Source organism: Oncorhynchus keta, chromosome 9 (assembly GCF_023373465.1).
Source record: "Oncorhynchus keta strain PuntledgeMale-10-30-2019 chromosome 9, Oket_V2, whole genome shotgun sequence".
Taxonomy (NCBI): Eukaryota; Metazoa; Chordata; class Actinopteri; order Salmoniformes; family Salmonidae; genus Oncorhynchus; species Oncorhynchus keta.
Window position 1 is genome coordinate 13,242,502 of NC_068429.1, and position 22,199 is coordinate 13,264,700.

At 44.1% G+C, this 22,199-nt stretch overlaps 2 protein-coding genes across 2 annotated transcripts in view; one reads left to right on the plus strand and one right to left on the minus strand.

The window, feature by feature from the left end:
* Positions 1-22,199, minus strand: part of LOC118387281 (E3 ubiquitin-protein ligase MARCHF3-like) — a 441,656-nt gene that overhangs the window by 130,308 nt on the left and 289,149 nt on the right. The gene's annotated exons all lie outside the window — the stretch shown is intronic.
* megf10 (multiple EGF-like-domains 10) overlaps positions 1-22,199 on the plus strand; it is a 99,995-nt gene that overhangs the window by 49,758 nt on the left and 28,038 nt on the right. The window contains exons 6-9 of the mRNA XM_052525215.1: positions 622-868; positions 2,444-2,564; positions 4,051-4,187; positions 21,271-21,483. Of these exons, the coding sequence (XP_052381175.1) occupies positions 622-868; positions 2,444-2,564; positions 4,051-4,187; positions 21,271-21,483 (718 nt within the window). The remainder of the gene's footprint in view (positions 1-621; positions 869-2,443; positions 2,565-4,050; positions 4,188-21,270; positions 21,484-22,199) is intronic.

A 22,199-nucleotide genomic window follows, 5' to 3' on the forward strand; every position in this document is an offset into this window, starting at 1 on the left:
GGTAGGATCCCCCTTCCCCACAGATGGTTAACTTCCTGGGATAATTGGTGAAACACAACCTAAAGTTATCAACCTCAACACTCATTTGGGGACAGTATGTTTGTCTTGGTCAAGTGACTTAACGTAGAGACATCGATGAAGCGCAGGGTTTCATTTGACCCAGATGTTTACAATAGCTTTGGCTGAGGCGATTGTTGGTGAAGTGCTCCTCCAGCACAGCTGCCTGTCCAAAACTGAAAACAGGTGTGTGCCTGAAATAAATCGTAGTAACGCACAACTGGCAAGGAGAGATGATTGACCTCAATGTGAGGTAATAAATCAAAACAAGCTCTGATTAAATCAGCTTGAGGAACAGGTTGTGGATGGCTGGTGGTTTCTGGCTTTGTTTTGTGGTCTCTTAGCAGTCAACTAATTTTCGATGTATTTGAATACCTCAATGACCTGGATATTAGGAGCTTTTGGAGATTTTAAAGTCCTATATTTACAGTATGTTCTGAGCCTTCTTCTAAAATACATACTTACAAACTAACACACTCACTTACTGAATACAACTCTAAAATCAGCCCTTTTTATATTTCCTAGTTTAAATATTACATTCTCTCTCTCTTATTTCTCTCTCAGCGTGTGACAGCAACCACTGGGGTCCCCACTGCAGTAACCGCTGCCAGTGTCAGAACAGTGCACTGTGTAACCCCATCACGGGCGCCTGTATCTGCCAGCCCGGGTACAGGGGCTGGCGCTGCGAAGAGGTCTGCGAGGCGGGCACCTATGGCAACGGGTGCCAACAGAAGTGCCTGTGCCAAAATGGAGCAGCGTGCCACCACGTGACCGGGGAGTGCAAGTGTTCACCCGGATACACCGGTGCCTTGTGAGTCATCAGAGACACACACACATGCACGCACTCGGGAAAAAGAAAAAAAACACAAACACACACTATGTACACTACCAGTCAAAAGGGTTTTTCTTTATTTGTACTATTTTCTACATTGTAGAAATCAAAACTATGAAATAACACATATGGAATCATGTAGTAACCAAAAAAAGTGTATATAATATTTTATATTTGAGATTCTTCAAATAGCCACAGCCTTGAAGGAGTTCCCACATATGCTGAGCACTTGTTGGCTGCTTTTCCTTCACTCTGCGGTCCGACTCATCCCAAACCATCTCAATTTGGTTGAGGTCGGGGGATTGCGGAGGCCAGGTCATCTGATGCGACTTTTGCGACTGCACTTGATGGAACTTTCAGAGAGTGGACTGTCGTTTCTCTTTGCTTCTTCTCTTTGCCATCATATGGATTTGATTTTTTACCAAATAGGGCTATCTTCTGTATACCATCACCCCACCCCCCTTGTCACAACACAATTGATTGGCTCAAACGCATTAAGAAGGAAAGAATCTCCACAAATGCACTTTTAAGAAGGGTACACCTGTTAATTACATTTACATTTAAGTCATTTAGCAGACGCTCTTATCCAGAGCGACTTACAAATTGGTGCATTCACCTTATGACATCCAGTGGAACAGCCACTTTACAATAGTGCATCTAAATCTTTTAAGGGGGGGGGGGGGTGAGAAGGATTACTTTATCCTATCCTAGGTATTCCTTAAAGAGGTGGGGTTTCAGGTGTCTAATTGAAATGCATTCCAGGTGACTACCTCATGACGATGGTTGAGAGAATGCCAAGAGGGTGTAAAGCTGTCACCAAGGCGAAGGGTGGCTATTTGTGCAATGCTCGTCGTCGGTGGAAGGAAGAGTGGACCAAAGCGCAGCGTGGAAAGTGTTCATGATATTTATTTACAAGAAACACTCATACAAAAATAACAAATCCAAAAACTAAAGCGAACAGTTCCGTCAGGCACAGACACTAAACAGAAAATAACACCCCACAAAACCCAAAGGGAAAATCACAACTTATATATGATCCCCAATCAGAGACAACGATAGACAGCTGCCTCTGATTGGGAACCACACTCGGCAAAACAACAAAGAAATAGAAAACATAGATTTTCCCACCCGAGTCACACCCTGACCTAACCAAACAGAGAATAAATAAGGATCTCTAAGGTCAGGGTGTGACAATTTGAACAATCTCAAATATATGTTTAACACTTTTTGGTTACTACATGATTCCATTTGTGTTATTTAAAAGTGAAAACATCAAAACTATTAGTCTACAATGTAGAAAATAGTAAAAATAAAGAAAAACCCTTGAATGAGTAGGTGTTCTAAAACTTATGTAGTGTATGTGAACCTGCTAGTTTCTGACAACGGTGGCTAGGGTGCTTCAAGACAAAAAAAGGTTTGAAAGAGATGTTCTTGTGAAAGACATAATTTCAGAATTTGTATTATAATGAATTAATCAGTCCCTTTTTGTTTCTGACTCTGTCATTTCTTCAAGTCTGTAAGGATAGATTTCATGTTTCTCCTCTTGTCCTATAGTTGTGAGGACCTGTGCCCACCAGGGAAGCATGGACAGCAGTGTGAGGAGAGATGCCCTTGCCAGAATGGAGGAGTGTGCCACCATGTCACTGGAGAGTGCTCCTGTCCCGCTGGATGGATGGTATACACACACATAAATTATGTTTGATAGTCTCATGCATTACTGTATGTTATCATATTGACATTTACAGTAATATAACGTCATAATATAATGGTACTGCAAGGAGTCGATAGCTACGACACCATGTACATCACAGCAGGTTGGTGGCAAATTAATTGGGGAGGACGGCTCATAATAATGGCTGGAGCAGAATCAGTGGAATGGTATCAAATACATCAAAAACACGGTTTCTATGTGTTTTATTCCATTCGCTCCGTTCCAGCCATTATTATGAGCCGTCCTCCCCTCAGCTGCCTCCACATTGTGCATATCCTCTTTTTGCATCATATGTATTGACATGTGTTATGGGATATTGATATAATGGCCTACATATTGTATTTACTCTGGGATATTGATATACTGGCCTACATATTGTATTTACTCTGGGATGTTGATATAATGGCCTACATATTGTATTTACTCTGGGATGTTGATATAATGGCCTACATATTGTATTTACTCTGGGATATTGATATAATGGCCTACATATTGTATTTACTCTGGGATATTGATATAATGGCCTACATATTGTATTTACTCTGGGATGTTGATATAATGGCCTACATATTGTATTTACTCTGGGATATTGATATAATGGCCTACATATTGTATTTACTCTGGGATGTTGATATAATGGCCTACATATTGTATTTACTCTGGGATGTTGATATAATGGCCTACATATTGTATTTACTCTGGGATGTTGATATAATGGCCTACATATTGTATTTACTCTGGGATGTTGATATAATGGCCTACATATTGTATTTACTCTGGGATGTTGATATAATGGCCTACATATTGTATTTACTCTGGGATGTTGATATAATGGCCTACATATTGTATTTACTCTGGGATGTTGATATAATGGCCTACATATTGTATTTACTCTGGGATGTTGATATAATGGCCTACATATTGTATTTACTCTGGGATGTTGATATAATGGCCTACATATTGTATTTACTCTGGGATGTTGATATAATGGCCTACATATTGTATTTACTCTGGGATGTTGATATAATGGCCTACATATTGTATTTACTCTGGGATGTTGATATAATGGCCTACATATTGTATTTACTCTGGGATGTTGATATAATGGCCTACATATTGTATTTACTCTGGGATGTTGATATAATGGCCTACATATTGTATTTACTCTGGGATGTTGATATGATGGCCTACATATTGTATTTACTCTGGGATGTTGATATAATGGCCTACATATTGTATTTACTCTGGGATGTTGATATAATGGCCTACATATTGTATTTACTCTGGGATGTTGATATAATGGCCTACATATTGTATTTACTCTGGGATGTTGATATAATGGCCTACATATTGTATTTACTCTGGGATGTTGATATAATGGCCTACATATTGTATTTACTCTGGGATGTTGATATTGTGCTGACACATTCAATGTTCTGTGTGTGTTTAGGGTACAGTGTGTGGCCAGCCGTGTCCGGAGGGGCGCTTCGGGAGGAACTGTTCCCAGGAGTGTCAGTGTCACAACGGGGGGATGTGTGTATCCTCCAGCGGACAGTGTCTGTGCAGTCCAGGCTACACCGGAGAACGGTAAGACAGGCTGGACCAGGCCAAACCAAACTGAGCCATGCCAAACTATGAAATGACAGGCTTTTTTTAGTGATTTATAATATTTTATTTCACATTGTAAGAAAGTTGAGGTAAAATAACAAACACAAACCCTGGATTGAGAAATCACCCTCCCCTTCACCTCTCCCAAAAGGGAAGAAATAGAATAAACATTATTTTGACATGACATTACACTAAATGGTCTAATTCAGTCTCAGTAAAACAGTTTGTCTAGGATCCACTCTTTTGCCAGGTCAGTGTCATTCTAGTCGAGTCATGTGGTCAAGGAAAAACTCCTAACCCTAGCCTAGTCCATGGATATCTGTTCATGCCTATTTCCCAATTTTTGCAAAGCAGAATATATTTGAAATTCAGGCAACAGGCTATGACATACAACTATAATGTCATAAACAAACACTGCAGAAGTAATCCCTTGGTTGTATACATTAGTCAGCGATGGCTGAATTGGAATTCAATGGTAAGTGTCATCTTTGACCTATATTAAGTCTATATATGTTAGTGGGACTATAGCATACCATCTGTTGCTACTGTAGCGGTCCCATTGATCCCTCCAGACCAATAACAAGGTCAGGGAGAGAGAGAGAGCGAGACGGAGAGAGAGAGAGCAGCAGGCAAGGCCAAGCAATTAACTGGTGATGCCAACTGTACTTAATAGGGCTTGGAAAAATATAAATACCCACTGGACAAATGTGGTGCACACGTTATCCCAGCAACCTAACAGTAATATTGTCCGTCTTTAGCAATTAGGGTAAAATCAAGTACAAACAGTATGACATGAAGGAATAAAGTAGTCTAGATTGCTCTTATCTCAAACATACCTGTGATGTAATGTGATTTGATACTGGATCATCAGATATGATACATGTATTATCAGGACTTCCAATTTTAGATATTAACCTGATTACATGAGATTTAAAAGTAATAATATACACTACCGTTCAAAAGTTTGGGGTCACTTCGAAATGTCCTTGTTTTCGGGAAGAAAAGCTAATTTTGTTGTCCATTAAAATAACATCAAATTGATCAGAAATACAGTGTAGACATTGTTAATGTTGTAAATGACTATTGTAGCTGAAAACTGACGATTTTGTTATTGAATATCTACATAGGCGTACAGAGGCCCATTATCAGCAACCATCACTCCTGTGTTCCAATGGCATGTTGTGTTAGCTAATCCAAGTTTATCATTTTAAAAGGCTAATTGGTCATTAGAAAACCCTTTTGCAATTATGTTAGCACAGCTGAAAACTGTTGTCTGATTAAAGAATAAATAAAAAACTGCCCTTCTTTAGACTAGTTGAGTATCTGGAGCATCAGCATTTGTGGGTTCGATTACAGGCTCAAAATAGCCAGAAACAAAGAACTTTCACCTATTAATAAAATATATTATAAACATATCTTGTGTAATTTCCATTGTTGTATGTTGTTGAATCAAACAGCTGGCCATCACGGTCTAGCTGGTGTTGGTGAGGGAAAGTGTCTGGCAGAGAGATTCACAGTCAAAGTGCGTCTCTATATACTAGTGTCATGAATTACTATTCTTGTTCTGAGAAATTAAGGCTATTCCATGCGAGAAATTGCCAAGAAACTGAAGATCTCGTACAACGCTGTGTACTACTCCCTTCACAGAACAGTGCAAAATGGCTCTAACCAGAATAGAAAGAGGAGTGGGAGGCCCCGGTGCACAACTTAGCAAGAGGACAAGTACATTAGAGTGTCTAGTTTGAGAAACAGACGCCTCACAAGTCCTCAACTGGCAGTTTCACAAAACAACCCACAAAACACCAGTCTCAAAGTCAACAGTGAAGAGGCGACTCCGGGATGCTGGCCTTCTAGGCAATGATGCAAAGAAAAATACATATCTCAGACTGGCCAATAAAATAAAATATTAAGATGGGCAAAATAACACAGACACTGGACAGTGGATGGACAGACACATTTAAGTTTGAGGTGTTCGGATAACAAAGAAGAACATTTGTGAGACGCCATCTGTCAAACATGGTGGAGGCAATGTGATGGTCTGGGGGTGCTTTGGTCTTGGTAAATTGGGAGATTTGTGCAGGGTAAAAGGGATCTTGAAGAAGGAAGGATATCACTCCATTTTGCAACGCCATGCCATACCCTGTGGACGGCGCTTAATTAGGTGCCAATTTCCTGCTACAACAGGACAATGACCCAAAGCACAGCTTCAAACTACTGTATGCAAGAACTATTTAAGGATCTCAACACTATTGAGCTGTTGTAGGAGCAGCTTGACCGTATGGTACGTAAGAAGTGCCCATCAAGCCAATCCAACTTGTGGGAGGTGAAATTTCTTCAGATTACCTCAACAAATTGACAACGAGAATGCCAAAGGTCTGCAAGGCTGTAATTGCTGCAAATGGAGGATTCTTTGACAAAAGCCAAGTTTGAAGGATACAATTATTATTTAAATTAAAAACCATTATTTATAACCTTGTCAACGTCTTGACTGTATTTCCTATTCATTTTGCAACTCATTTCATTTCTCATGCATGTTTTCATGGTAAACAAGGACATTTCTAAGTGACCCCAAACTTTCGAACGGTAGTGTATATACTGTATATATGCACTAATCCATATCACGTGGGGATCCTGTGTGGCTCAGTTGGTAGAGCAAGAAGCTTGAAATTCCAGCATTGTGGGTTCAATTCACATGGGGGACCAGCACAGTAAAAATTTTACAAAAATATCCACCCAATACTGTAAGTAGTAAGCACTTTTTTAAGTGGAATTCCTTACTAAATACAGTGCATTTGAAAACTATTCAGACCCCTTGACTTTTTCCACAATTTCTTACATTACAGCCTTATTCTAAAATGTATTCGATAGTTTTTTTCCTCATCAATCTACCCACAATACCCCCAATGTTTACAAATGTAAAAAAAAAAAAAAACTTGAAATGTCACAGTTTTCAGACCCTTTTCTCAGTACTTTGTTGAAGCACCTTTGGCAGCGATTACAACCACGAGTCTTCTTGGGTATTACGCTACAAGCTTGTCACACTTGTATTTGGGTAATTTCTCCCATTCTTCTCTAAAGACCCTCTCAAGCGCTGTCAGGCTGGATGAGGAGCGTCGCTGCACAGCCATTTTCAGGTATCTTGAGAGATATTCGATCGGGTTCAAGGCCAGACTCTGGCTGGGCCACATTCAGAGACTTGTCCCAAAGCCACTCCGGGTTGTCTTGGCTGTGAGCTTAGGGTCGTTATCCTGTTGGAAGGTGAACCTTCGCCCCAGTTTGAGGTCCTGAGTGCATTGGAGCAGGTTTTCATCAAGGATCTCTTCATCTTTCCCTCGATCATGCCTAGTCTCCCATTCCCTGCTGCTGACACCACCATGCTTCATCATACAGATGGTGCCAGGTTTTCTCCAGACATAATGCTTGGCATTCAGGCCAAAGAGTTCAATCTTGGTTTCATCAGACCAGAGAATCTTGTTTCCCATGGTCAGAGAGTCCTCCAAGCAGGTTGTCATGTGGTTGTCATGTGCATTTTGCTGAGGAGTGGCTTCCGTCTGGCCGCTCTACCATAAAGGCCTGATTGGTGAAGTGCTGCAGAGATGGTTGTCCTTCTAGAAGGTTCTCCAATCTCACAGAAGAACTCTGGAGCACTGTCAGAGTGACCATCGGGTTCTTGGTCACCTCCCTGTCCAAAGTCATTCTCCCCCGATTGCTCAGTTTGGCCGGGAGGCCAGCTCTAGGAAGAGTCTTGGTGGTTCCAAAATAATTCCATTTCGGAATGATATCGGCCATTGTGTTCTTGGGGACCTTCAATGCTGCAAAACTGTTTTGGTACCCTTCCCCAGATCTGTGCCTCGACACAATCCTGTCTCGGAGCTCTAAGGACAATTCCTACAATCTCATGGCTTGTTTTTGCTCTGACATGCACTGACAACTGTGGGACCTTATATAGACTGGTGTGTGCCTTTCCAAATCATGTCCAATCAATTGAATTTAGCACAGGTGGACTCCGATCAAGTTGTATATACATCTTAAGGATGATCAATGGAAACAGGATGCACTTGAGCTCAATTTTGAGTCTCATAGCAAAGAGTCTGAATAGTTATGTAAATAAGGTATTTCTGTTATTTATTTTTAATAAATTTGCAAAAAATTCTAGAAACCTATTTTTGCTTTGTCATTATGGGGTATTTTGTGTGAGGAAAACAAAATAATTTCATCAATTTAATCCAATAAGGCTGTAACGTAACAAAATGTGGAAAAAGTCAAGGGGTCTGAATACTTTCGGAAGGTACTGTATATGATTTTTTTGTGTGTGCGTTGCAAGTTTTAGCTAATAAAACAACCCTTATGACCAAAATAAAAATGTGGAAAAACTTTCTAGCCTTATCCCAGTTCCATCTCCCTGTCCTCCTCTTATCCCAGATCTAAACCCCATCTCCCTGTCCCCCTTTTTACAGTGTTTTATGTCCAACAATAAAAACCTTTTTTTTTTGCACAGAAAACTTGGGGGACCAAATAAAATGATCTGTGGGCCGAAAGGTGGGGAACCCTGACATAGGTGTGTGTGTGTGTGTGTGTGTGTGTGTGTGTGTGTGTGTGTGTGTGTGTGTGTGTGTGTGTGTGTGTGTGTGTGTGTGTGTGTGTGTGTGTGTGTGTGTGTGTGTGTGTGTGTGTGTATGTGTGTGTGGACAGTCTGGTTGCGGGGAGGATGAAGGGAGCGGAAGGAAGTGAATGGGAATTTGTGCGTGTGCGCACATGTGTGTCTGTGTGTGTGTGTGATCACAGGGGTGTGGATCTCTTCCAGACCAGTATGATGCGTGTGGTCTGTCTGCTTCTTGCCAGGCTGGCTGCAGCCAGTGACCTGGGATGCCTGAGGAAGCTGTGGGGGAGAGACCATAGAAATATAATTCATAGAAAGAGAGACCCTCCCATGCACTACTGCCGCTTGAGGCTTCTGTCGGCTCCTCCTAAGAGGATGAAGCGCTGGTCATGCGTCCCAAATGGCATCATATTCCCTTTATAGTGCACTACATTTGACCAGGGCTTCAATTGGGTTCACTATATAGGCAACAGGGTGCCATTCGGGACGCACCCTGGGAGTAATTTCGAGTGGGAAACTTTCTTTGTTATTCAGTTTCTTCCTTAGAGAGACCCTCCCATTGCTCTGCCAGAGCTGGACTTGAGCCAAACCGTCTAGGACAGTAAATCTTCCTTGTATCCTCTTTTCCTTGAAAGCACTATGAGGAAAGTGTGCTTAGCTAGTACTTTCACAACAACTATACATGATTGTATGGACACAATCAAACAAGCAACTGTGACCTCAGAAGACCTGGGTTGAAATTGTACTTGTTTTCTTTCAAATGCTTTGAGCATTTGATCGAGTCTGTTTGGAGTTCCAGATGGTTGGCTGTGGATTGTACTTTTGGGACTATTCCATTGCTCCCATTGTACCGGGCAAGCTCCAAAACAGTTCTTCGGCTGTCCCCATAGGAGAACCATTTTTGGTTCCAGGGAGAACCCTTTTTGGTTCCACGTAAAATCTTCTGTAGAAAGGGTCCTACATGGAACCCAAAAGTGTTATTCAAAGGGTTCTCCCATAGAGACGTACAAAGAATCATTTCACATTCTAGATAGCATGTTTTTTTCTAAGAGTATAGTTCAAAGTTTAGAGCAATGAATCATGCTCCAATCAGAGGTTTTTGGTTCCTGCAACAGAGTAGGACTTTGTCCATATAATTAACATTATCAGAGAGGGACGCACCATATACTTAGCCATCCCAGTGAACCTACAGGAATAGCACTGCAAGTGAGCTTTTATGAGTTAATAAGGGTTTGAGGGAAACCAGACGTCATGGCAAAACCTCGGTACTGTATACCATGCCACTGCCTGTGGTTCTGCCTGCCTAGCCACACCCTGCTGGAAACCCAGTCTAGGCCATGCTAGTTCAATGATGTAGGGATGGAAACCCAGTCTAGGCCATGCTAGTTCAATGATGGAGGGATGGAAACCCAGTCTAGGCCATGCCAGTTCAATGAAGGATGGCTGGAAACCCAGATTACGCCAGTTCAATGATGGAGGGATGGAAACCCAGACTAGACCATGCTAGTTAATTGATGGAGGGATGGAAACCCAGACTAGACCATGCTAGTTAATTGATGGAGGGATGGAAACCCAGACTAGGCCATGCTAGTTCAATGATGGAGGGATGGAAACCCAGACTAGGCCATGCTAGTTCAATGATGGAGGGATGGAAACCCAGTCTAGACCATGCTAGTTCAATGATGGAGGGATGGAAACCCAGTCTAGACCATGCTAGTTAATTGATGGAGGGATGGAAACCCAGACTAGGCCATGCTAGTTCAATGATGGAGGGATGGAAACCCAGTCTAGGCCATGCCAGTTCAATGAAGGAGGGATGGAAACCCAGTCTAGGCCATGCCAGTTCAATGAAGGATGGCTGGAAACCCAGATTACGCCAGTTCAATGATGGAGGGATGGAAACCCAGACTAGACCATGCTAGTTAATTGATGTAGGGATGGAAACCCAGACTAGACCATGCTAGTTAATTGATGGAGGGATGGAAACCCAGACTAGGCCATGCTAGTTCAATGATGGAGGGGTGGAAACCCAGACTAGGCCATGCTAGTTAATTGATGGAGGGATGGAAACCCAGACTAGGCCATGCTAGTTAATTGATGGAGGGTTGGACACCCAGACTAGGCCATGCTAGTTAATTGATGGAGGGGTGGAAACCCAGACTAGGCCATGCTAGTTAATTGATGCAGGGATGGAAACCCAGTCTAGGCCATGCTAGTTAATTGATGCAGGGATGGAAACCCAGTCTAGGCCATGCTAGTTAATTGATGGAGGAATGGAAACCCAGACTAGGCCATGCTAGTTAATTGATGCAGGGATAGAAACCCAGTCTAGGCCATGCTAGTTCACTGATGGAGGGATGGAAACCCAGTCTAGGCCATGCTAGTTAATTGATGGAGGGATGGAAACCCAGACTAGGCCATGCTAGTTAATTGATGCAGGGATGGAAACCCAGTCTAGGCCATGCTAGTTCACTGATGGAGGGATGGAAACCCAGACTCGGCCATGCTAGTTCACTGATGGAGGGATGGAAACCCAGACTAGGCCATGCTAGTTCACTGATGGAGGGATGGAAACCCAGACTAGGCCATGCTAGTTCACTGATGGAGGGATGGAAACCCAGACTAGGCCATGCTAGTTCACTGATGGAGGGATGGAAACCCAGACTAGGCCATGCTAGTTCAATGATGGAGGGATGGAAACCCAGTCTAGGCCATGCTAGTTCACTGATGGAGGGATGGAAACCCAGACTAGGCCATGCTAGTTCACTGATGGAGGGATGGAAACCCAGACTAGGCCATGCTAGTTCACTGATGGAGGGATGGAAACCCAGACTAGGCCATGCTAGTTCACTGATGGAGGGATGGAAACCCAGTGTAGGCCATGCTAGTTAATTGATGCAGGGATGGAAACCCAGACTAGGCCATGCTAGTTCAATGATGGAGGGATGGAAACCCAGACTAGGCCATGCTAGTTCAATGATGGAGGGATGGAAACCCAGTCTAGGCCATGCTAGTTAATTGATGCAGGGATGGAAACCCAGACTAGGCCATGCTAGTTAATTGATGCAGGGATGGAAACCCAGACTAGGCCATGCTAGTTCAATGATGGAGGGATGGAAACCCAGACTAGGCCATGCTAGTTAATTGATGCAGGGACGGAAAACCCAGACTAGGCCATGCTAGTTAATTGATGCAGGGATGGAAACCCAGACTAGGCCATGCTAGTTCAATGATGGAGGGATGGAAACCCAGACTAGGCCATGCTAGTTAATTGATGCAGGGACGGAAAACCCAGACTAGGCCATGCTAGTTAATTTGCAGGGATGGAAACCCAGACTAGGCCATGCTAGTTAATTGATGCAGGGATGGAAACCCAGACAAGGCCATGCTAGTTCAATGATGGAGGGATGGAAACCCAGACTAGGCCATGCTAGTTAATTGATGCAGGGATGGAAACCCAGACTAGGCCATGCTAGTTAATTGATGCAGGGATGGAAACCCAGTCTAGGCCATGCTAGTTCACTGATGGAGGGATGGAAACCCAGACTAGGCCATGCTAGTTCAATGATGGAGGGATGGAAACCCAGTCTAGGCCATGCTAGTTAATTGATGCAGGGATGGAAACCCAGACTAGGCCATGCTAGTTAATTGATGCAGGGATGGAAACCCAGACTAGGCCATGCTAGTTCAATGATGGAGGGATGGAAACCCAGACTAGGCCATGCTAGTTAATTGATGCAGGGACGGAAAACCCAGACTAGGCCATGCTAGTTAATTGATGCAGGGATGGAAACCCAGACTAGGCCATGCTAGTTCAATGATGGAGGGATGGAAACCCAGACTAGGCCATGCTAGTTAATTGATGCAGGGACGGAAAACCCAGACTAGGCCATGCTAGTTAATTGATGCAGGGATGGAAACCCAGACTAGGCCATGCTAGTTAATTGATGCAGGGATGGAAACCCAGACAAGGCCATGCTAGTTCAATGATGGAGGGATGGAAACCCAGACTAGGCCATGCTAGTTAATTGATGCAGGGATGGAAACCCAGACTAGGCCATGCTAGTTAATTGATGCAGGGATGGAAACCCAGTCTAGGCCATGCTAGTTCACTGATGGAGGGATGGAAACCCAGACTAGGCCATGCTAGTTCAATGATGGAGGGATGGAAACCCAGACTAGGCCATGCTAGTTAATTGATGCAGGGATGGAAACCCAGACTAGGCCATGCTAGTTCAATGATGGAGGGATGGAAACCCAGACTAGGCCATGCTAGTTCAATGATGGAGGGATGGAAACCCAGACTAGGCCATGCTAGTTAATTGATGCAGGGATGGAAACCCAGTCTAGGCCATGCTAGTTCACTGATGGAGGGATGGAAACCCAGACTAGGCCATGCTAGTTCAATGATGGAGGGATGGAAACCCAGACTAGGCCATGCTAGTTAATTGATGCAGGGATGGAAACCCAGACTAGGCCATGCTAGTTCAATGATGGAGGGATGGAAACCCAGACTAGGCCATGCTAGTTCAATGATGGAGGGATGGAAACCCAGACTAGGCCATGCTAGTTCAATGATGGAGGGATGGAAACCCAGACTAGGCCATGCTAGTTCAATGATGGAGGGATGGAAACCCAGACTAGGCCATGCTAGTTCAATGATGGAGGGATGGAAACCCAGACTAGGCCATGCTAGTTAATTGATGCAGGGATGGAAACCCAGACTAGGCCATGCTAGTTAATTGATGCAGGGATGGAAACCCAGTCTAGGCCATGCTAGTTCACTGATGGAGGGATGGAAACCCAGACTAGGCCATGCTAGTTCAATGATGGAGGGATGGAAACCCAGACTAGGCCATGCTAGTTAATTGATGCAGGGATGGAAACCCAGTCTAGGCCATGCTAGTTCAATGATGGAGGGATGGAAACCCAGACTAGGCCATGCTAGTTCAATGATGGAGGGATGGAAACCCAGACTAGGCCATGCTAGTTCAATGATGGAGGGATGGAAACCCAGACTAGGCCATGCTAGTTCAATGATGGAGGGATGGAAACCCAGACTAGGCCATGCTAGTTCAATGATGGAGGGATGGAAACCCAGACTAGGCCATGCTAGTTAATTGATGCAGGGATGGAAACCCAGACTAGGCCATGCTAGTTAATTGATGCAGGGATGGAAACCCAGTCTAGGCCATGCTAGTTCACTGATGGAGGGATGGAAACCCAGTCTAGGCCATGCTAGTTAATTGATGGAGGGATGGAAACCCAGACTAGGCCATGCTAGTTAATTGATGCAGGGATGGAAACCCAGACTAGGCCATGCTAGTTAATTGATGCAGGGATGGAAACCCAGACTAGGCCATGCTAGTTAATTGATGGAGGGATGGAAACCCAGACTAGGCCATGCTAGTTAATTGATGGAGGGATGGAAACCCAGACTAGGCCATGCTAGTTAATTGATGCAGGGATGGAAACCCAGTCAAGGCCATGCTAGTTAATTGATGCAGGGATGGAAACCCAGTCTAGGCCATGCTAGTTAATTGATGCAGGGATGGAATCTCAGACTAGGGCATGCTAGTTAATTGATGCAGGGATGGAAACCCAGACTAGGCCATGCTAGTTAATTGATGCAGGGATGGAAACCCAGACTAGGCCATGCTAGTTAATTGATGCAGGGATGGAAACCCAGTCTAGGCCATGCTAGTTCACTGATGGAGGGATGGAAACCCAGACTAGGCCATGCTAGTTAATTGATGCAGGGATGGAAACCCAGAGGCCATGCTAGTTCACTGATGGAGGGATGGAAACCCAGACTAGGCCATGCTAGTTAATTGATGGAGGGATAGACTAGGCCATGCTAGTTAATTGATGGAGGGATGGAAACCCAGACTAGGCCATGCTAGTTAATTGATGGAGGGATGGAAACCCAGACTAGGCCATGCTAGTTAATTGATGGAGGGATGGAAACCCAGACTAGGCCATGCTAGTTAATTGATGCAGGGATGGAAACCCAGACTAGGCCATGCTAGTTAATTGATGGAGGGATGGACACCCAGACTAGGCCATGCTAGTTCAATGATGGAGGGATGGAAACCCAGACTAGGCCATGCTAGTTAATTGATGGAGGGATGGAAACCCAGACTAGGCCATGCTAGTTAATTGATGCAGGGATGGAAACCCAGTCTAGGCCATGCTAGTTAATTGATGCAGGGATGGAAACCCAGACTAGACCATGCTAGTTAATTGATGCAGGGATGGAAACCCAGTCTAGGCCATGCTAGTTCACTGATGGAGGGATGGAAACCCAGACTAGGCCATGCTAGTTCACTGATGGAGGGATGGAAACCCAGACTAGGCCATGCTAGTTAATTGATGGAGGGATGGAAACCCAGACTAGGCCATGCTAGTTAATTGATGGAGGGATGGACACCCAGACTCAGCCATGCTAGTTAATTGATGGAGGGATGGAAACCCAGTCTAGGCCATGCTAGTTAATTGATGGAGGGATGGAAACCCAGACTAGGCCATGCTAGTTAATTGATGCAGGGATGGAAACCCAGTCTAGGCCATGCTAGTTCACTGATGGAGGGATGGAAACCCAGACTAGGCCATGCTAGTTCACTGATGGAGGGATGGAAACCCAGACTAGGCCATGCTAGTTAATTGATGGAGGGATGGAAACCCAGACTAGGCCATGCTAGTTAATTGATGCAGGGATGGAAACCCAGACTAGGCCATGCTAGTTAATTGATGGAGGGATGGAAACCCAGACTAGGCCATGCTAGTTAATTGATGGAGGGATGGAAACCCAGACTAGGCCATGCTAGTTAATTGATGCAGGGATGGAAACCCAGTCTAGGCCATGCTAGTTCACTGATGGAGGGATGGAAACCCAGACTAGGCCATGCTAGTTAATTGATGCAGGGATGGAAACCCAGACTAGGCCATGCTAGTTCACTGATGGAGGGATGGAAACCCAGTCTAGGCCATGCTAGTTAATTGATGGAGGGATGGAAACCCAGACTAGGCCATGCTAGTTAATTGATGCAGGGATGGAAACCCAGTCTAGGCCATGCTAGTTCACTGATGGAGGGATGGAAACCCAGACTAGGCCATGCTAGTTAATTGATGGACGGTAGTGTAGTGTTTTGGGGGTAAAGGGGGTGGATGGGTATTGTTGTGTGTGTGTGTGTGTGTGTGTGTGTGTGTGTGTGTGTGTGTGTGTGTGTGTGTGTGTGTGCGTGCGTGCGTGCGTGCGTGCGTGCGTGCGTGCGTGCGTGCGTGCGTGCGTGCGTGCGTGCGTGCGTGCGTGCGTGCGTGCGTGCGTGTTTGTCAACTCAGGAGGGCTCTACAAACATCTGGCTAAAGATCAATAAACTAACTGTAAGTCGTTCTGGATGCTAAAAAACTCAGATGTCAATGTAATGTTAATGGTTGGGTGGGGAGGGAGGTTGGGAGGGATGAGGCGATGTGTGTTATTTTGTGGAGTTAAGTGAGTGGGTGTAGTGACTTGACAGGTCCACTGTCAATTTATTGCAATAGTAGAGATCACTCTGTCATGCTGATTGAGTTCGAATAACAGACTGGAAGCTTCAAAAGGAGGGTGATGCTTGGAATCATTGTTCTTCCTCTGTCAACCATATTTACCAGGAAGGAAACACGTGCCGTCATCAAAAAGAGCTTCACAGTCAAGGATATTGCTGCCAGTAAGATTGCACCTAAATAGGATAGGATCAAGCTAAATAGGATCATCAAGAATTTCAAGGAGAGCAGTTCAATTTTTGTGAATAGGCCACCCAAGAAAGTCCAGCAAGCGCCAGGACCGTCTCCTAAAGTTGATTCAACTGCGGGATCGGAGCACCGCCAGTACATAGCTTGCTCAGGAATGGCAGCAGGCAGGTGTGAGTGCATCTGCACGCACAGTGAGGCGAAGACTTTTGGAGTATGGCCTGGTGTCAAGAAGGGCAGCAAAGAAGCCACTTTTCTCCAGGAAAAACATCAGGGACAGACTGATATTCTGGAAAAGGTACAGGGATTGGACTGCTGAGGACTGGGGTAAAGTCATTTTCTCTGATGAATCCCCTTTCCGATTGTTTGGGGCATCCGGAAAAAGCTTGTCCGGAGAAGACAAGGTGAGCGCTACCGTCAGTCCTGCGTCATGCCAACAGTAAAGCATCCTGAGACCATTCATGTGTGGGGTTGCTTCTCAGCCAAGGGAGTGGGCTCACTCGCAATTTTGCCTAAGAACAAAGCCATGAATAAAGAATGGTACCAACACATCCTCCGAGAGAGCAACTTCTCCCAACCATCCAGGAACAGTTTGGTGACGAACAATGCCTTTTCCAGCATGATGGAGCACCTTGCCATAAGGCAAAAGTGATAACTAAGTGGTTCGGGGAACAAAACGTTGAAATTTTGGGTCCATGGCCAGGAAACTCCCCAGACCTTAATCCCATTGAGAACTTGTGGTCAATCCTCAAGAGGTGGGTGGACAAACAAAAACCCACAAAATCTGACAAACTCCAAACATTGATTATGCAAGAATAGGCTGCCATCAGTCAGGATGTGGCCCAGAAGTTAATTGACACCATGCCAGGGCCGATTGCAGAGGTCTTGAAAAAGAAGGGTCAACACTGCAAATATGAACTCTTTGCATCAACTTCATGTAATTGTCAATAAAAGCCTTTGACACTTATGAAATGCTTGTAATTATACTTCAGTATTCCATAGTAACATCTGACAAAAATATCTGAAGACACTGAGGCAGCAGACTTTGTGAAAATTAATATTTGTGTCATTCGCAAAACCTTTGGCCATGACTGTAAGCTCCAATACTTTTATCAGATTTCAGCACAGCAATCGCTCTACATCCATTCAGCTGTGTAGGACAGTGGTGGTTGTTGGGCGGAGAAATCAGAGGACATGCTCATCGGAATGGAAACCATGTGTAGACCATGAAAACCATGTAGACCATGGAAACCATGTGTAGACCATGGAAACCATGTAGATCATGGAAACCATGTAGACCATGGAAACCATGTAGACCATGGAAATCATGTAGACCATGGAAACCATGTAGACCATGGAAACCATGTAGACCATGGAAACCATGTAGACCATGGAAACCATGTAGACCATGGAAATCATGTAGACCATGGAAATCATGTGTAGACAATGGAAACCATGGAAATCATGTAGACCATGGACACTATGGAAACCATGCAGACCATGGAAACCTTGTGTAGAGCATGGAAACTATGGAAACCATGTAGACCATGGAAACTATGGAAGCCATGTGTAGACCATGGAAACTATGGAAACCATGTAGACCATGGAAGCCTTGTGTAGACCATGTGAACCATGTGTAGACCATGGAAACCATGTTGACCAAATCATGTAGACCATGGAAACCATGTGTAGACCATGGAAACTATGGAAACCATGCAAACCATGGAAGCCTTGTGTAGACCATGTGAACCATGTGTAGACCATGGAAACCATGTAGACCATGGAAACCATGTTTAGACCATGGAGACCATGTGTGGACAATGGAAACCATATTGACCATGGAAACCATGTAGACCATGTGTAGACCATGGAAACCATGTAGACCATGGAAACCATGTTTCCACCATGGAAACCATGTAGACCATGGAAACATGTGTAGACAATGGAAACATGTAGATAATGGAAACCATGGAAACCATGTGTAGACCATGGAAACCATGTGTAGACCATGGAAACCATGTAGATAATGGAAACCATGGAAACCATGTAGACCATGGAAACCATGTAGACCATGGAAACCATGTGTAATCCATGGAAACCATGTGTAGACAATGGAAACCATGTGTAGATAATGGAAACCATGTGTAGACCATGGAAACAATGTGTAGACCATGGAAACCATGTAGATAATGGAAACCATGTAGACCATGGAAACAATGGGTAGACAATGGAAACCATGTGTAGACCATGGAAACCATGTGTAGACCATGGAAACCATGTGTAATCCATGGAAACCATGTGTAGACAATGGAAACCATGTAGACCATGGAATCATGTAGACCATGGAAAACATATAGACCATGGAAACCATGGAAACCATGGAAACGTGATTGATACCTTAGCATCTATTCCATCCCAGCCGTTACTATGAGCGTTTCCTTCTATATCTCCGCCCACCTGCCCCCTCTGGTGTGGGAGGGTAACGTTTACCACGTCTCACATTAATTGACCCCATATAGCCCCTTATTCCCAACAGTACAGTATACACTTGATTAACTTACAGTATATACGACACAGGGTGCATTGCATTGTTTGGTATATCCTGTAGCATAGCACAAACAGGACACTTCATCTAAAATGAACAGTTAGTTAACTTAGTTCCCAAGTCTCACTAGAACATTGTTGTTGGTCACAGGTCAATAACAGGTGTAGACTAACAGTGAAATGCTTACTGATGGGTCCTTTTCCAACAACGCAGAGTTAAAGATATTATGCACTTATACATTATATTGTACTAATACCAGGGTGCTTTCTTGGGTTTACCCTGTAGCATACCATCAACAGGACACTTCATGTAAAGTTAAGTTAGTTCCCATGTGTCTTCCACACAATCCTCTCAGCTGCCCCTAGTGTTGTACTGTAGTTGCTGTTGCTTTGTGACTTCATATCTTTGACACACGCCATCTGTCGGGCAAATGAATGAGCGTGTCCTATCGGGATGCTTTGAATCCTGTTTAATGTGACAGCTCCATGCATTATGAGTGGTCGGGGCGATGCTAACACTGCTAAGACCATTAAGGCTGCTAGCACTAGAGAATGCAAACTTTGCTAAGATTGCCCCTTAGCTTCCCTGAGTGAGATAGATAGGGTTGAGAGGGTATAGTGTAGTACCCAGTCCCCTAGGGAGATAGAGGGATATCAACAACTGGAAATGAAGGAGACCAGTGCTCAGTCTGCTCACTTAGCCAATGGTGATGGAATGTGGGAATGATATTATGGATATGACTTGGGAATGGAAGGAAATTTGGGGATTTTGTTCGGCAAGCTGGTGTCCTGTGTTGTAAAAGGAATTTTCAGTATATTAGAGAGAGAGAGAGAGAGAGAGAGAGAAGAGATTTGTGGGGGAGGGAATGTGTTCTGAGCTGTTTCTGAGGCATGGGCAGAGCTGAGAGAAAATAATTAAAGTAAGTATAGAAATATATAGTATGCAGTGGTCCCTTTAGAATAATCTGGAAAGTAAGACAGAAGTAGTGCTGTTAGTGGGATTCATGTGTCACATTCCATATGAATTCAACTGTCAAAAACAATTCCGTTCAGTTGTTCTCAGCTGGTTTCCATGTGCGTCCTTTCTGACCTTGATACTATCCATTCTCCTCTCCCTGATATTGTGCCATTGCAACATGCTTTCAGCATACCTGCCGGCCACCTATGTCATAAACAAAGCTTGATTTTTTAAAAACCAATATCTATAATCAGTGATAGATACCAGATACCTATGATATTGAATTTTAAACAGTGTGTTTACAAATCGCCTGCTTTTCATAGCAATTAGGCCCAATTGCTGAACACTGTTGCTCCTGTAATGACTCTGTTCTTCCTGGAAAGTTGAAGCGTATTTAGAAATATGAGAACAATGTGCACAGTGTGTCTTACTGTGTAGTGTTTTTTCTCTCTCTATATTTGTAGTTTTTTCCCCCTTTTTTCTCTCCAATTTCGATCTTGTCTCATCGCTGCAACTCCTCAACGGGCTCGCGAGAGGCAAAGGTGGAGTCATGCGTCCTTGAAGCATGACCCGCCTAACCGGGATCTTTAACACCCCCCGAGCTTAACCTGGAAGCCAGCCGTACCAATGTGTCTGAGGAAACACCGTTCAACTGGCGACAGCCTGCAGGCACCCGGCTAGAGTGCGATGAGCCAAGTAAAGCTCCCCAGGCCAAGCGCTCCCCTAACCCGGACGAAGCTGGGACAATTGTGCTCCATCCTATGAGACTCCCGGCTACAGCCGGTTGTGGCACAGCCCGGGGCTATGCAGGAAAATTCTCAGCAACAAAATAGTGATCAAATTACGATCATACATCTGTATGGGCTTGAACACACCAAACTAGCGTTTGCCTGCAGAGAGTAGTTGCAAACCAGTTTTACATGTAGAATGGCGCGAAAATGTCATACTGAAAGGATCAGTAGACGAACGAGAGATCCACATTCGGTGCAATGTGTCACAGTATTAGTCCATTTTGTCCCCACTTGCAATGTGTCACAGTATTAGTCACATTTTGTCCCCACTTGCAATGTGTCACAGTATTAGTCACATTTTGTCCCCACTTGCAGTGTGTTGCAGTATGTACAGAGACACTATCCTTAAACCTGGCCTTGAGCAGTAGTCAAGAAGTTCCCTCACAGGAAAAAGAAAGTTATTTGAAATGAATTGAATTGATCCATCGCCCTTCTCCCCAGGTGCCAGGAAGAGTGTCCGGTGGGTACTTTTGGCGTGTCCTGTCGCCAGACGTGTCGCTGTGAGAACGGAGCCAAGTGCTACCACATCAGTGGCGCGTGTCTGTGTGAACCGGGCTACACGGGGGAGATGTGCGAGGTGCGCCTCTGTCCCGAGGGACACTATGGCCTCAAGTGTGACAAGAGGTGTCCCTGCCACGCCGAGAACACACGCAGGTAATACCCACTCATTGGCACATATGATACGATATACGTTGCAGTACATACAACACAATACAGTATATTACATTATCCCGGAGCTCATTCTAGAATGAACATTATAAACTGGGTTGTTCGAACATTTCTTTTTACTGCTCTAATTACCTTGGTAACCAGTTTAGAATAGCAATATGGCACCTCAGGGTTTTGTGGTATATGGGCAATATACGCAAGCTAAAGGATGTATCCACGCACTCCGCGTTGTGTCCCTCGAAATAATAGCCCTTAGCCATATTGGTCATATACCACACCCCCCTGGGCCTTATTGCTTAATTCTAGAAGCATGCTCTAATCTATAATGGAAATCATCCTATAAGGATAATGTCATTATCCCTGAGATCATTCTAGAATGGACATTCTATAATCATGCTCTAATCTATAATGGAGATCATCCTATAAGGATAATGTAATTATCCCTGAGACCATTCTAGAATGGACATTCTATAATCATGCTCTAATCTATAATGGAGATCATCCTATAAGGATAATGTAATTATCCCCGAGATCATTCTAGAATGGACATTCTATAATCATGCTCTAATCTATAATGGAGATCATCCTATAAGGATAATGTAGTTATCCCTGAGATCATTCTAGAATGGACATTCTATAATCATGCTCTAATCTATAATGGAGATCATCCTATAAGGATAATGTCATTATCCCTGAGACCA